Genomic DNA, 16,174 nt, shown 5'->3' on the forward strand with positions numbered 1-16,174 from the left:
CACATATTCTTCCCTCGTTCTCCCAACGATCCTGAGGCCAGGTCGCCTCAGGCTGCTCCAGACCTGCCTTGTCCAACATGCTGGCCAGGAGCCCCGTGTGGTTATTTAAAGTGAAAATAAAGAAATAAGAATTTATGAAAATGAAAGGTTTAGTTCCTCACAAGCACCAGCCAAATTTAAAGTACTCAGTAGCCACATATCATTAATGGCTCTCAGATTGGATAATTAAATTTATAGAGCATTTTTAATTTTTTTTTAATGTTGTTTATTTATTTTTGAGAGACAGAGAGAGACAATGCAAGCAGGGGAGGGTCAGAGAGAGAGGGAGACACAGAATCAGAAGCATGCTCCAGGCTCTGAGCTAGCTGTCAGCACAGAGCCCGATGTGGGGCTCGAACCCACAAACCATGAGATCATGACCTGAGCCGAAGCTGACAATCAACTGAGCCACCCAGGTGCCCCAGCTTATAGAACATTTTTATCATTGCAGTGAGTCCTATTGAACAGTGCTCTTTTGGACCCTTCTCATGTATCCTACGAATTTGTTCCACTTCTTCATTTCTGGTCACATTTATATGACAAAGAGGTTACTCTTTCTGTAAATCTACCTGGAAGTTGAGAAAATATTTTCCTTCAGAAAATAGAGCCTGCAGGCCAGAAAATACTTTCCTTCACTCTAGTCTCAGACCTGTTTTGCTAAATTCCTTCCCTAGGACTGTAGAGAACATGTAATACCTATTCCTTTCAGGGGAATCCTTACCTCCCCATCCAATCCCTTTTCCATCTCCCCACCGGTAGTTAGTCTGGATTTACAATTCCAACAAATCAGTCACAAAATTATCTAGCACTGGAACATTACCCAAATGATTTAAGTCATGCTGGTCATATTTTAGTCATTTGAGTGATTTAACAGTATTGCTATTTGAGGACCTATCAAGTGCTCAGGTCAGCTCAGAACATTCCTGCCCCCTCCCCCACAATTTCCCAGCAAACTCATACTCATACTTCATATTTACATACTGCTCTCTCAAGAAAGTCTTCTCTCACCACCAAGGCTGGATTATCACCTTCCTAGGTTTCTTTTCACCTCTTCTTGTAGCTTCTGTATGTTCTTTTTGTTGCTCTGATTGCATATGCCTGATGAAGTACAATGCTGTTATTTAAAGCCAAGTAGAGGGTCAGGCAGAGAGAAGTCAATGTGAGATCAATAGATCCTAAAGTGTGGACACTATGGGTGCAGAGGAGATACCTGGAGAAGAAAGCAGAATGTCTAAGGCTGATCTGAGGGAAATTTTTCAAGGGGGTAGAGAAACTGGAGTGGAGACAATAAATAAAGAAACAAAGTTATATCCTGGAAGTAGGAAGGAGAAAAGCAAATAAACAATGAGAGTATAGCCAGCAAAATACATTTTATTCATTTTTATGATTCCTATTTCTTTAACAGTCCCTTTATTATTAAAACAAAGTTTTAGAAACAGTATTCTCATTGTAAAAAAGACGAATCACACGTGAAATTCGCCGCTTACTGTGGCCCGCCCTCACTGCTGCTCTGCTCCAGTTTAACGACTCTCGTGTATGTTTCCAGTTTGGTTTTTATTCATTTCTGCTCATAAATGCGCATACCCATACCACATATAGTTCTATTTCGCATAACTGTGTTTACATATTTTATGTATTCAAGGACAAAATGCCACACAAATAGCTGCTGATCATGTGAAAAGAAACTCATTAGGAATTTGATTTGAAACTCTAATACAAAGAAGACATCTTTTTTCATTCATAGCTTGGCAAAGATTACTAATATATACTGTTAGCCAAGATTCAGGGAAATGGGTGCTATTATTAAGACTCAATTGTCAAAGCTTTTTAGGTAGGCAATCTTCCAGAATATATCAAATGTAAAGTGTATCAAATGTGTACTTTCTGAATGAGCAATTCCAATTCTGTAAGTGATCCTAAATGAATTATGACATGTGCAGAAAAACTCTATGTACAAGGATATTCATTGTAATATTGTCAGTAAAATGGACTATTTTAAATGGCCTGAATGTTTGTCAATATATAAATGAATAAGGAAATTACAGCAAACTCCTACTGCTCAGCTATTAAAAAGAATAAGGCAAGCATATAAAATTGTCAAGATTTACTGTTCAATGAAAAAAGGAAAACTGCAGAACAGTGTAGATCATATTCTAAAATGGAAAATGTGTGTTTGAGTATGTATTGAGGTCTCAATCATGGGAAGATAGAACCTTACTTGTAGCAGGTCAAGGCATAGCAGATGGCTTTGTGGGCACCTTATCTATACCATAATCCAGAGCAAAGATAAATGTCATTAAAATGTCAGCATATGTTAGTAACCTAAAAATTCCATGGTACTCTTCTAAATGTGTGTCTAACAATGCTGAATTTAAGTAATGCTGAATTTAAAAGCAACATCTTTTATAAATACTTTGATCTTTCTACTAAGTAATATTTCTCCATCAACTTCCTTTCACTGAGCTTTAGCATTAAGAAACAGACGATGGAGACCTGCTTTATTGCCTTCATTTTACATGAGAGGAAACAAAAACCTAAACAAAGGGATTTGTCCGGCTTCATCTGAGTTGTGGGCAGAGCCAGACATTGCTCAGAGTCATGATAGCCATTTTTGTCCCTCTTCTTGAAGGGGACAACCCTAAACTGTATTTAGAATTATTTCCAGTTTTCAAACATTATTTTACGCAATATTATTCTATAACTTGACCATTGTTTATTACTCTGACTTCCCTCTGAAACTTGCTGTTACTGGTAAAACCAATGAGTGTCTCTTCTGCAATTGGGAAGAGAATAGTAAAAAAAAAAAAAAATCAAAATCCATTGCTTCCTTCTCGCAACAGGTATTTATTGAATGTCTGCCCTGTGGGAGTTGGAAACCACTTAGACCCTGACCCTCCTTCTCAGAAGGGTATGTGCCAACAAGGAAACTCGCAGTTGCTCTGTAATCACTCAGTGCTCTGGGGAAAGAACAGCATTGGGAGAGCATATGGCTCACAATGGCTCACATTGGGGAAGGGCCTCCTGGAAGGCTTCCTGGAGGAAGTAAAGTCAAAACTGCCATCTGAGGGAAGAGCATCACATAGGCAAGTAAATGTGGGTCCGGAGATTAGTTTTCTAGAAAGAAGACATGAAGTGCATAATGTGGTTGGGCAGAAGTAGTGTGGTGCTTTCAGGCATCGATTTACCTGTGTCTTTGTTAGTCAGAAAATTTTAACTGCATTCAGACTGGTGAGCCCTCGAATCATTGATATCATAGGATAAATGAAAATTAAAATGGACTAAAATTCATTGAAGCAAGAAAAGAAAAAAAAGCAAGAAGAACTTTGGCTGGCAGATGAGTGTCTCCTGTTCCGTTGTTCAGTCTCTCGTGAAAGTTGGTAGGTGAGCATAGTAGACAGCGACTTAAACTGATGATTCTGTTTTGAAATAACATACCTAATCTTCTGCTCCAGAAGATGTTCACAAGTTTGACAGCAAACACTAATACATATTCATAACCAATAGGCTTCATAACCAAGGGAAATTGAGGCAAGTGCAACAGAATGAAGCATGGAAAAGCAGCGTGTTAATTTTAAATTTAATTACAGAGATGAGGGAAAGGACGCGTTTTGATAGTGCATACTCATTCAGTTGTCATGGAACATTGCCCAAAAATCATGCAAATATTTGACAGGAGAAATATTACTTTGAGTGAAATGCTTGATAAAACTAGCAGGTTCTGGGGAAAACGAGATTCTGAAACTGTATTAGAAACTGTTTTTTACATAGAAAGAAAAATAAAGCATTGCAGAATTTTAATGATCTGAAGTAAAAACAATAAAAAACTTTCAAACTAAGAAAAGGTTTCTGGTCCATAAAAATATAAAAAGCTTTTGGGGCGCCTGGTTGGCTCAGTTGGTTAAGCATCCAACTCCAGCTCAAGTCATGATCTCATGGTTTGTGGGTGTAAGCCCTGTGTCAGGCTGTGTGTTGACAGCTCAGGGTCGGGAGCCTGCTTCGGATTCTGTGTCTCTCTCTTTCTCTCTGCCCCTGCCTCACTTGTGCTGTCTGTCTCTTTTAAAAATAAACATTTATTTTATATATATAAAGTTTCAAACAAAGAAAGGTTTCTGGTCCATGGAATGTTTTTGACATGCATAAAGGCTAAATCAGTTTGAAATTAGGTAAGATGATACTTAGTGTGATTATTGCGTTCTTATTATTTTCGGGTGACCTGGAACCATGTGTCATTCATTGTGACCAGCACCCCTAGACTTTCTACTGAAGTGTATTTGAAGAGCATAGATCTTGTTATTTTGTTCAAAGCTGATACCAAGGGTTAGGATAGTGTTTGGCATGGAGCAGTCACTTAATACTTATTTGTTGAATGAATGAATAAGTAAACCTACCCCATGCTACTTTGTATGAGGTACAAGCACGTCATATACTTATTAATGAATAGATCAATGGATGCATGGATGGGTGGGAGGAAGCATCCCCCTAAGTGGCTTACAACTTCCATGTTGGCATTCATTCACAGGATTCATGACTCACCAGTGAATGACGGCAGTGAACTTTGGGTCAGTGACATGTTAACCCACTGCTAGCTTTAGGGAGAAAATACCTAGATTTTTAGGGAAATTGGATTGTCGTTCTCTCCATAGTTTTTAACTATGACTTGTATTCTTGTCTTGGGCAAATCTCCTTATTTACAGAGTAGGGAAAAAAAAAGAGGAAAAAATTTCTTATTTCATTACAGAGAATTGCTAGAGGAAAAAGTTAAGGAAAAAACAAACATAAATAGCATTTCTAAAAGTTGACAGAATTTAATAGGATTAAGTGTCTGCTTTAAGAATGAATTTCTTTGTTTTGCCAGCAAGTATGTAAATATTTAGGCTTATTGGAACTATGTTTCAGCAACTGATTGGTGAGTCTTCAGAAGAATGAGCTCAGTGAGGGTTTTGGGGGTAGACAATCTCATACTTTGTTGATGGAAATGTAAATTTGTTCAACTTTTTGGAGGAACATTTGACAAGATATATCAAATGGTTTAAGGATATTTAAATTCTGACTCAGCAGTTAGGTTTCCAAAAAATTTGCCTCAAGAAATAATTGGACAAGGGAGCGAAGATATATGTGTTGGGGTGTTTATTGCAGGGTTGTTCATAGAGAACAACAAAACTTTTGGAAACAATTGAAGTTTTTAATAGTGGGGGCCATAAATTGTATGTCTTCTCCATGGAATAATGTGCAGCTGTTAAAAATGACGGTGAAGAACAATCTATATTGTACTAGCACCCTTCGTGCTGTGCTGGAAAGTGGAAAAGCAGCACGAAGAGATACATACATCATGACTCCATTTGAGAAATAATACACAGATCTTTCTGTTTCTGCTCAGAAGAAAATCTGAGAGGTCGATGGCATAATGGAGGATTTTAATTTTGAGCTTATTTATATTTTATGTTTTCATAGTAAACATGAACTATTTTGTGAAAAAAAATAATTTTACAAATGTATTGGCACACTTACACATTGCTCATTGAAAGCACATGATCTCTTCTTAATTTAAAAAAAGGCTGTCAAGTTTCTTACAAAGGGTATATTTTTGGAGATTTGCACTTAGGTTTTAGTGCTTAGTTTTGACATAAGTTATAGTAAAAGCCAAATCTTACAGATCTTAAAGGCTGAAGGAAGTTTTACAGAGTTCATGCTTTTTTTTTTTTTTAAGGATAGCTTATAAGAATTGACTGTATCTACAGAAAATGCTTTCTAGGCAAAAGGAAAGGATTTTGAGAATATTCTTTGAAAGGTTTTCAGGAAGACGGGAAGATTTTCTAAATGTCTAAAGTTGTGCCCACTGAGATAATCAAGCAGATTTCCTGAGTATATTAGCTTTTTTTCAAGAAAAGTTGGAAGCAATACTAGATTTTTTTTTTAACTGCTCAATAGTTAAATAGACAGCAAAATAAATTTACAAGCATTATCTTGGAAGGGCTGAATGAGACTATGTTTCTTAATAGATCTGACATTTTTCACATTTATTATAAGAGAAGTTCCAAAAATACTGGGTACTAATTTTTACCTCAAACAGATCCAGACAGAGGGGGCACCTGGGTGACTCAGGTAAAGGTCCAACTCTTGATTTTGGCTCAGGTCATGATCTCGCAGCTGGGGAGATGGAGCCCTGCATTGGGCTCTGTGTACTGATAGTGCGAGGCCTGCTTGGGATTCTCTTCTCTCCCTCTCTCTCCTCTCTCCCAACCCAGAAAAACACAGGACTGAAAAGGTGTACTTTCAAAATCTGTTAGGAGTTTTTGTTTGCAAAGTCTATATTCAAATTGGAACAAATTATCTACCAGAAGAAGGTTTTATTAAAGCCATACTTTTTATTAAATCCAAATTAAATTTCTAATTGAGGGGACTGAGAATTATATATCTTATGCTGTGTTCCATAATGAAATCAAATTTCCTAAATTCATCACATTTCCCTAGCTATACTAAATATATGCTTGTGAAGTTAGGTTGATGTGGACGTGTCTTCAACAATAATAGCTTAAAGTTGCAACAAAATTGTTTAATGTAAAGATGGCCTTATGTCCAGATCATCTTACTGGACCCTCATACAAACCCTGAGAGATGTTATGACTGACTTGTGGTCACACAAATATTATGAAGCAGATTCAGGCATAATACCCTGATCTTAACCAAATTAGTATTTACACACAAATACTTATACATATATGCATGTATTTTTCCCCAAAATGACTCAAAGATATGTTATTTTGCCACTCAGTATTGAATCTAATACAGATTGAGAGTTTATAACGACTAAATCATGGTATATACAAGCTCATTTTTAGATTGAAGGATTATTTTATCTTTCTTCCCATGAAGTTACCTTCTGCCAAGAAGTCCAGAGGATGGAAACCTCTGGCTCACCTAAAATTCATAAAGTAGTAGTAGAAATGGCTTATGACAAGATTCAGCTGCAGTGACCCACAGTGACAGGATGTTGGTCTTGTATGTATGAAATGGTCTTGGACTCTGGAAATGAGTAGGTAAACTTTACTTTCACTGAGCTCACTTAGAACAGTTTTAGAGTTGAGAAAGAGTAACTGAAACTGTGTATATAATCGCTATTTCATATTAAGCCCCAAACTAGCATCTGCTATCGCGATGGCAATGCTCACAGAAACTGAGAACTTCACAGAAGCCTGTTAGTAGAGTCTCCTTCACATAATCTTCGGGCCCACTGAGAAGTCTCTTAGGAGCATCTAATTGACAACTAGCCAGTCCTGATAGATAGCAATTTACTAAAATTAGTAATTATGTACACCTCCAAATCCTTATACACACACACACACATCAACAAATGAATTTTAGCTAAACTCTTGGAGAAAATTCATTGCTGGGTATGATGACAATATATAGTCCTTCTATTCTTTAAACTATTTAGTAGTGAATTAATATTTATTGAGTATAAATGTGTGTACTCACATTAAATTATCCCATGTGGTACACATAAATTATCAGCTAAGCCTGGTAACAGCCCTAACAGTTATTATTATCTCTATTTATTTTTAAATGTTTATTTATTTATTTTGAGAGGAGAGAGCATGGATGTGCACGTGTATGAGTGGGGGAGGGGCACAGAGAGAGAGAGAAAGAGAGAGAGAGAGAGAGAGAGAGAGAGAGCGAGCGAGCATCCCAAGCAGACTTCACTCTGTCAGCACAGAGCCAGAGGCAGGGCTCGATCCCGCAAGCCTGTGAGATCGTGACCTGGGCTGAAATCAGGAGTAGGTCACTCAACCAACTAAGCCATCCAGATGCCCGTTTCTGTTCCTATTTAGAGCTCCGATTGTACACCCACACTCTCCCTAATACAGTGTGTGATGCGTATAATATAATGCAATGAGTGAATTAATTCTACTACCAGAAGATAAGTGGGAGCCACTAATAAAATAAGAATTAACTGTGAGGTTAAAGTTAATGTATTTGTGCTTTTACATTTGTATAAAAAAATCACGTATTTTCATTGTAAATTTTATTAAAGCTTGCATAAGATTGAATTAATAAACATAAACCACATACTGATCAAGGCATGATGCTTCGTGAAACAAGTTGAGAAATTTTAATAAAAGTTCTTTTTTCTTTTTTCAATATTTAAAAATTTTTAAATGTTTTTTATTTTTGAGAGAGACAGCATGAGTGGGGGAGAGGCAGAGAGAGAGGCAGACACAATCCAAAGCAGACTTCAGGCTCTGAGCTGTCAGCACAGAGCCCAACATGGGGCTTAAATCTTTGGACCAGGAGATCATGACCTGAACCGAAGTTGGACACTTAACTGACTGAGTCACCCAGGTGCCCCAATAAAAGCAAATTCCTAAATTTTAACCAAACGTATAGCAAAAACTGGCTTTATTTTCAAATTTAAATCACTGAACAATTAATAATAGGATTGTCAGGGATATTATATAATTGCTCTTTTCTGTCAAACTTCATAAATTGGGAGTATTTTTTAAATCTTCTCCCAGTGCAGAGTGACATTATCAATGTATAGAAAATTACAAAGTTGATTGTGTATGTTATTTTGGGGAAGAACCTTTGTTTTCTTTTTTATGGTCTATTTGCAAGTCTGTATTTTAGAATATAAAAAAGATTTATTTTGGTATTTATCAGTCTAAACAGTTTGCTGTTCTTAGAAATAAAAACAAATCACTAACTCATAAGAAGAAAATACTCTGAGATTCAGCTTTAAAATGTTTTAAACATAAGATAATAACATAAATATGAGGTTGATTGATGTCATTATGTAACAGTTTAAAATAAAAGATCAACATTGACTTAGCTTTCAGAAACAGTTTGTAGGCTTGGCTCAAATGGAGCGTTTTTAGGATCAGATTTCTTTCTCCACACTTAAAATCTGGGTCACTGAAAAATTTCCATCTCTATAAACTTTTTGGGCTAAAAATAATTTGACAAACAAAAGAATGATGGACTTCTGAGTAGTTCAAAGGGCTGTATTCAAATTATTTCTCAGAAAATCAATTTAAGTAAAAGCCTAGACCAAATTCTATTAAACACTTGACTACTTAGTTTTTGCACACATGATACCTCACTTGATTTTTTATTAAGACTTCATATTTTTATAGTAGTTTTATGCTAACAACAGAATTAAGGTGGAGGTACAGAGATTACCTATATACCCCCATCCTGAAGCATACGTAGCCTCCCCCGTTATCAACATTCCCCCACCAGAGTGGCACGTTTGTTACAGTTGATGAACCTACATTGATCTGTCATAATCATCCAAAGTCCATGGTTTACATTAGGATTCACTCTTGGTGGTGTACATTCTGTGGGGTTTGCACAAACGCATAATGACATGTATCCACCATTACGGTATCGTTCAGAGTAGTTTCACTGCCCTGAAAATCCTCTGTGCTCTGCCTATTCATCCCTCCCCCACTCCTCCCCAACCCCTGGCCACCACTGATCTTTTTACTGTCTCTACAGTTTTGTCTCTTGCAGAATTTCATGTATTTGGAATTATACAATATGTAACCTTTTCAGGGTGGCTTTTCTCATTTAGTAGTATGCATTTACGTTTCCTCTGGGTCTTTTCATGGCTTGTTAGCTCATTTCTTTTTATCACTAAATAATTTTCTGTTCGCTGGACATGCTGCAGTTTATTTATCCATTCACCCATTGAAAGACATCAACTTGGTTTCCATATATTGGCAATTATAAATAAAGATACTATACACATCTGTGTGCAGGTTTTTATGTGGACATAGTTTTCAGTTCATTTAGTAATTAAGACCAAGGCATGTGATTGCTGGATGATATAAGAATATGTTCAGGTTGGTAAGAAGCCACCAAACTGTCTTGCAAAGTATCTGTATGATGTTACATTGCTGATAGCAATGGAACCTGCTTCAGATTCTGTGTTTCCCTCTCTATCTGACACTTCCCTGCTCACGCTATCTCTCTCTGTCTCTCAAAATAAAAAAAAAAATTTTTTTAAAGTTAAAAAAATAAATAAATAAAAAGTCATCACCAAACTGAAGGTCACTTAAATTTACTTCTATGTAATCTTCTAGAGTTTTATAGTTTTGTGTCTTGTATTGTGTCTGCAATCCATTTTGAGATAGTTTTCTAAACGATGTAAAATCTGTGTCCAGATTCATTTTTAATCATGTGGATGTCCAGTTATTCCAGTTCCACTTTTTGAAAATATTATCTTTTCTCTGTTGTATTGCCTTGGACCTTTCTCAAAGATCTATTGACTATATTTATGTGGGTCTATTTCTGGGCTCTATGTTCCATTGATCTTTTTTATCTGTTCTTATGCCAATACCACATTTTTGGTACTTACTGTAGCTTTTTAGTAAGTCTTGAAATAAGGTAGAGTTAATCCTCTAAGTTTGTTCTTGTCCTTTAATATTGTGTTAGCTTATCTGGGTCTTTGGCTTCTCCATATAAACTTTAGAATCAAGTGGTTGATATCCACAAAATAACTTGCTAGGGTTTTGATTGGAATTGCATGGAATCTATAAATTATCTTTGGAAGAACTGAGATCGTAACAAAATTGAATCTTCCTACCTATGAGCATGAAATATCTCCATTTATTTAGTTCTTCTTGATTTCTTTGACTGGAGTTTTGTAGTTTACCTTATATAGGTATTATACATATTTTGTTAGACTTATATGCATTTCGTTTTTCTGGATGCTGATATAATTGTATTGTAGATCTAATTTCAAATTCCACTTATTTGTTGTTGGTATATATAGCAAAGCAATTGACTTTTGTCTATTTGCCATGTATCCTACAGTCTTGCTGTAATGGCTTGTTAGTTCCAGGAGTTTATTTGTTGGTTCTTTCAGGTTTTCTACATAGATGATTATGTAAACAAAGACAGTTTTATTTCTTCTTTTCCACTCTTTATACCTTTTATTTCCTTTCTTGTCTTATTACATTAGCTAGAACTTTCATTATGATCATAAAAAGCAATTAGGAAACATCCTTGTCTTGTACCAGATTTTAGTAGGAAAGCTTCCAGTTTCTTACCATTGAGTATGATGTTAGATGTCCATTTTTCATAGATATTCTTTATTAAGTTGAGGAAGTTTCCCTCTATTCTTAGTTTACTGAGAGTTTTTATCATGAAGGTCCATTGAATTATGTCAAATGCTTTTTCTACATCTATTGATATATAAATTAATTTTAAAAACAATTTTATTGTAACTGATATTGCCATATCCACTTCACAGATGGGGAGATTAAGCCTCAGCACTGAAGTAACTTGCCAGCAGTTCCTACAACTACTGGTGGAATTAGGGTTAAATCTGCAATTTTTTCACTTGCTCTACAATATGCCGCCTCACAGGGCTTACTATCAATCCTGATTCTTTAGCTCCAAGGCAGTAGGAAAAGTTGATTTCTCATCATGAATCTCACCAAACTAAACAACATATTAAATAGTAAAATATATACATATTTGAAATATTATTACATCAAATAATAATAAATGATATAGTATTATTCACAGATTTTCTATTTGTGAGTTTGCCTACTCACTAAAATTTCTTTGTAACCCCCAAATCAATCCATGTGCAGGCTGAGGTCAAACTACATACACCCTGCCTCTTTATTCTAGCACTCACACTGCCAACAGGGGTTCCACTTGTGGTCCACTTAATGCCAAGTTCTTTTTGCCTTATTTGTTTTTGTTGGTTATGTCACTGTTTAAAACGGCCCCCAAGTGTGGTAGTAAAGTTCTGTTTAGTGCTCCTAAGTGCAAGAAGGCTGTGATGTGGGGGCACCTGGGTGACCTCAGTCACTTAAGCATCTGGCTTCAACTCAGGTCATGATCTCGCAGTTTGTGGGTTCAAGCCTTGTGTTGGGTTCTGTGCTGACAGCCAAGCCTGAAGTCTGCTTCAGTTTCTGTGTCTCCTTCTCTCTCTGTCCTCCCAGGTCACACTGTGTCTCTCTTAAAAATAAAGAAACTTTAAGAAGGCTGTGATGTGCTCCAGTGGAGAAAATACATGTTATAAGCTTTGTCCTATTGGTCATGAATTCAGATATTAATAGGTTAACTATATATACTAATTTAAGTGTCTGTCAACAGAAACACACAAAACAAAATATGAATTGATCAAGTGATGAAAATATTGTGACCAGAGGGTCATAGAAACTTAACTCCATATTTCCTCTCTGAATGATGGTTTAGTACCTGTTAATTTAGTATTTGCAAAGACTTAATAGAGCCTAAGTCCCCTAGTCACAAAATCAAACTTATATGGCTTCACTGTAATGGTGTATTTGCAATTGTATACTTACAGAAGTGGACTTCTTGCTTATGGATTAAAGTTTCAGTGTGGCATAATTTAACTGGCTGTGCTAAACTCTGGTCATCTATATTCTGTCAACCCCTATACTAGTTTCCTACTGAAGTTATAACAAACTCCCACAAACTTAGTGGCTTAACACACAAATTTATTATCTTACTTTGGTGGTCAGAAGTCCAAAAGGGGTTCTACAAGGCTAAATTCAGGGTGTTTCAGGGTTGCCTTTCTTCTGGAGGCTGTCATGGAAACACTTTCTCCTTTTCCTGCTGCTGGAGGTGCTTGCATTCCTTGGAATATCACCCCACGTTCCTCTGACTGCTGCTTCCAACTTCATATAAATCACTGACTCTCCTGCCTCCCTTTTCCAGTTATAAGGACATTGGTTATTGAGAACGTCAGCTTGGAGCCCTGTCATTATTTGCTCCCCAGCCCAGACTAACTTAAGTGTCGTTATAAAGTTAAGTACATATTTTTTTAATATCTGGGAAGACTTGCTGATTAGGTCCACATTTGGATGTGTATGGTACAATGCTCTGGCCCTTCTGATGCTTTCACTGGTGTCTTGCTTTTATTCCTCTTTCCAGCCCTCAGAACCATGTCAAACGATTTGCATGTCCAGAGAAGAGTTTATGCAGAGGATGACAGAGGTTGTTGGTTGGGGCACAAACGACGAATATGGGGAGCTCTTTGACAAAGTGGATGTGGCTCAAGATGGCTTCATTAACTGGGACAAGTTGACTTCATTTATGCTGTTAGCACTTTACGAGAATGATGAACGCGCAAAGGCAACCGTGCTTCCCCAGTGGAAAGACCTTGAATTCCTCCCAACGAAACACAAGGACACCATCCAAAAAGTAATTTTCTTAAAAAGTTCAAGTCGTTATCTGACCATCAGTAAAGAAGGTTTATTAGGAATCTGGGGAGAGAATTTAAAGCTCCAAGAAACACTTCCCATCATTTCAGATGCCACCAAGCTTAAACACCTGTGGGTGACAAGTCTGGCTTCTCTGGAAAATGTGAACAAGGTACCAAGTCTTTATAAATCAATTATTGCCTGTAAAAGGGGAAGAATGGTAGGATGGGCTCCTGGTCAATATCAGGTAGCACACTGGTGTGACCGAGAGCTTCAGCCCTGCTTTGTGCCTCTCCTTGGACCTGGAGGAAATGCAAGTCGAGCCAAGTGAGCTGCTCCGTTTCCCAAACTGTTTGTTTTCTTCAGCTCCTTTAAAAGACACAGCTGACAGTGACTCAGATTCTTGGCTCTGTCCCAAATGTGGCCACGCTGCATTACTGGCTAGTTAGACGTTTCTGACTCCATGGTTTATGGTAGAATCGTGGGTCTATATGCAGCGCTGAGAGGCTATTACAATGCATGACCCAGCTGAGGGCAACCACAGGGAGCCGCTTATCTGGTTTTACCCGCGGTTCAGTTTCCTAATTCTGGTGGGTAGGGCGCACTCAGTACACACATCCTCGTGTAACTCAACCTATGAGCAAGATAACGTATTGAAAGGAAAATCAGTGTTGTGAGGGAAGGATGAAGATGCTTAAAGAATCCACGCTCTTAGTATTTTATATTAAGCAGATGGAAAACTTCGCAATGAAAATTAAAAAAAAATTTTTTTAACATTTATTCAGTTTTTAGAGACAGAGACAGAGGATGAGCAGGGAAGGGGCAGAGAGAGAGAGGGAGGCACAGAATCTGAAGCAGGCTCCAGACTCTGAGCTGTCAGCACAGAGCCCGGTGTGGGACTTGAACCCATGAACTAGGGAAACATGAACTGAGCCGAGGTCGGATGCTTACCCAATGGAGACACCCAGGTGCCCCTACTATGAAAACTTTTAAATGCACATACAAGCAGAGATAACAGTATTAAGAACCAATATCTACCCTTAACCATTTCCAATTCAGAGCCAGTCTAGTTACATCTATATCTCTCCTCTTTTGAAATCCTAAATATGCACTTATTTAATCTGTAAATGTTTCATTAAAAAGTCTCCTTTTTTAGCATAACCATAATACCACTATTACATTTAATAGGAATTGCAAGAATTCCTTGTTATTCTCAAATATTCAGTCAAGTACACATTTTATTTTCTTGTAATTTTTAATAGTTTAATTCCTCATTTGATAGTGTATTTGAATCATGATCTGAATAAGATCCAAACCATTGTGAATTGTTGATAGGTCTCTTTTGATCTATGTGTTTTTCTCCACCTCTTCTTTACTATTGCATTGTTTTGTTATTGCTGTTTTGTTTTTGTTAAGAGAAACTGGTGTTTGTCCCTTCGAGTTTCTCAGTCTGGATTTTGCAGATTGTATTTAGATGGGGTTGTTTTCTGTCTACTTGTTCTCCATATTTCCAGTAAATTGGTGGTCAAGATCAGTTGTCTTGATCCATTTCAAGATGGTTTGTTCTGGAATAGGTGTTCCTCAATCAGGAGCCACAAAATGCCTGTTCTCTCTCTTCTTGGGACGTTAACAGCTATTGCAGATTATTCCTTGATCTATCAATTTATTAGGGGTTGCAAGATGATGACATTCTAATTCCATCATTTCCTCTTTCTTTATAAGCTGGAAAACCTTTATAAAAAGAAATTCCACCTGTCAGTTATTTAGCTATAATGTAGTACAAATCATAGAACAAAGCAGGATGAATGGCTAATTCTTAACCTTTATTTGCCAGTATTTAAAATCCTCTAACGATGATAAATGAGTACAGCTATCATTATTGTTATCAATACCATTACAAACTCATGAGTTTAAGCAATTTTATTTGTTTCAGTCCACTGAGTTATTAACTCATCCTTAAAATTGTACCATCTTTGGACACTGGAATGAATACAAGTCAGCTTCTGAGTCTTTTCTGATATAACTGTATTAGTCTTTTTTTTTTTTTTAACTGTATTAGTCTTTGAAAGCTTCTCTGTTTTCTGGTATGACAAGATGTTCCGGGATCATATTGCATATTTATTATGCCAGAGCCAGAGTCCTCCATTTCTCCAAAGACCCAGGTTCTTTTTAGTGGGAAATGGTATGCTCTACTGCCTTGAACATAAAGAATCATCATCACCCAACTATGTGACACACCCTGCTCTGTTAATCTTCTCAAGATCACAGTGAAGTGGTGAGGCATTTAGGCAAGGAGAGGTTGCGGAATCTGCCCCAGGTCACACAAAATGTAACCAGTGTTCACAAGATTTGTATACAGAGGCAGCTTGATTTCAGAGCCTGTGTTTCAGAATCTTTGCTACCTCTAGACTGGTAGCTGACATCATATCCAGTCTCTTCTTGCTAAGGATCTGGTGTTAATGTAACTGTATTGATTGCAAGATAGTCAAAATCCAGATTTTCTTTTATATCTGTGTGTAGCATTCTGTTATTATCATGTAATGTTTATGTTGTTATATTGTGTAATGATGTTGTTATTTGTTTCTTCTTTCCAGGACTGATAACTAAATCTTAGCCTTTCATTTACACTTATACAATGTAGAAGTTGAAAGAGTGTTGCTTTTTCCTTCTTTCCTCAAGGAATTTATTGAGATGTAATTATACAAAATGCACTGCACATACTGAAAATACCCAAGTTGATAGATTTTAATACATTTGTATACCATGAAAAATCAACCGTGCAATGAGGATAATGAACCTATTCATCATGATCAAAAATTTCCTTGTGCCCTTTGTGACCCCTGTCCAACCTCTCCCATCTGTCCTTGTCAGTAGCCACTGATATATTTTGTCACTATATAATAGTCAACATTTTCTAGATTGTGTATAATTTACGTCATTCGGTGAATACT

General features: G+C 36.8%; 1 protein-coding gene across 1 annotated transcript in view; it reads left to right on the forward strand.

Moving 5' to 3' along the window:
• Nucleotides 1-16,174, forward strand: part of WDR49 (WD repeat domain 49) — a 133,211-nt gene that overhangs the window by 8,016 nt on the left and 109,021 nt on the right. The window contains exon 3 of the mRNA XM_029940784.1: nucleotides 12,955-13,395. Coding sequence (XP_029796644.1) covers nucleotides 12,955-13,395 — 441 coding nt within the window. The remainder of the gene's footprint in view (nucleotides 1-12,954; nucleotides 13,396-16,174) is intronic.

The sequence above is a fragment of the Suricata suricatta genome, chromosome 5 (assembly GCF_006229205.1).
Source record: "Suricata suricatta isolate VVHF042 chromosome 5, meerkat_22Aug2017_6uvM2_HiC, whole genome shotgun sequence".
NCBI classification, from domain to species: Eukaryota; Metazoa; Chordata; class Mammalia; order Carnivora; family Herpestidae; genus Suricata; species Suricata suricatta.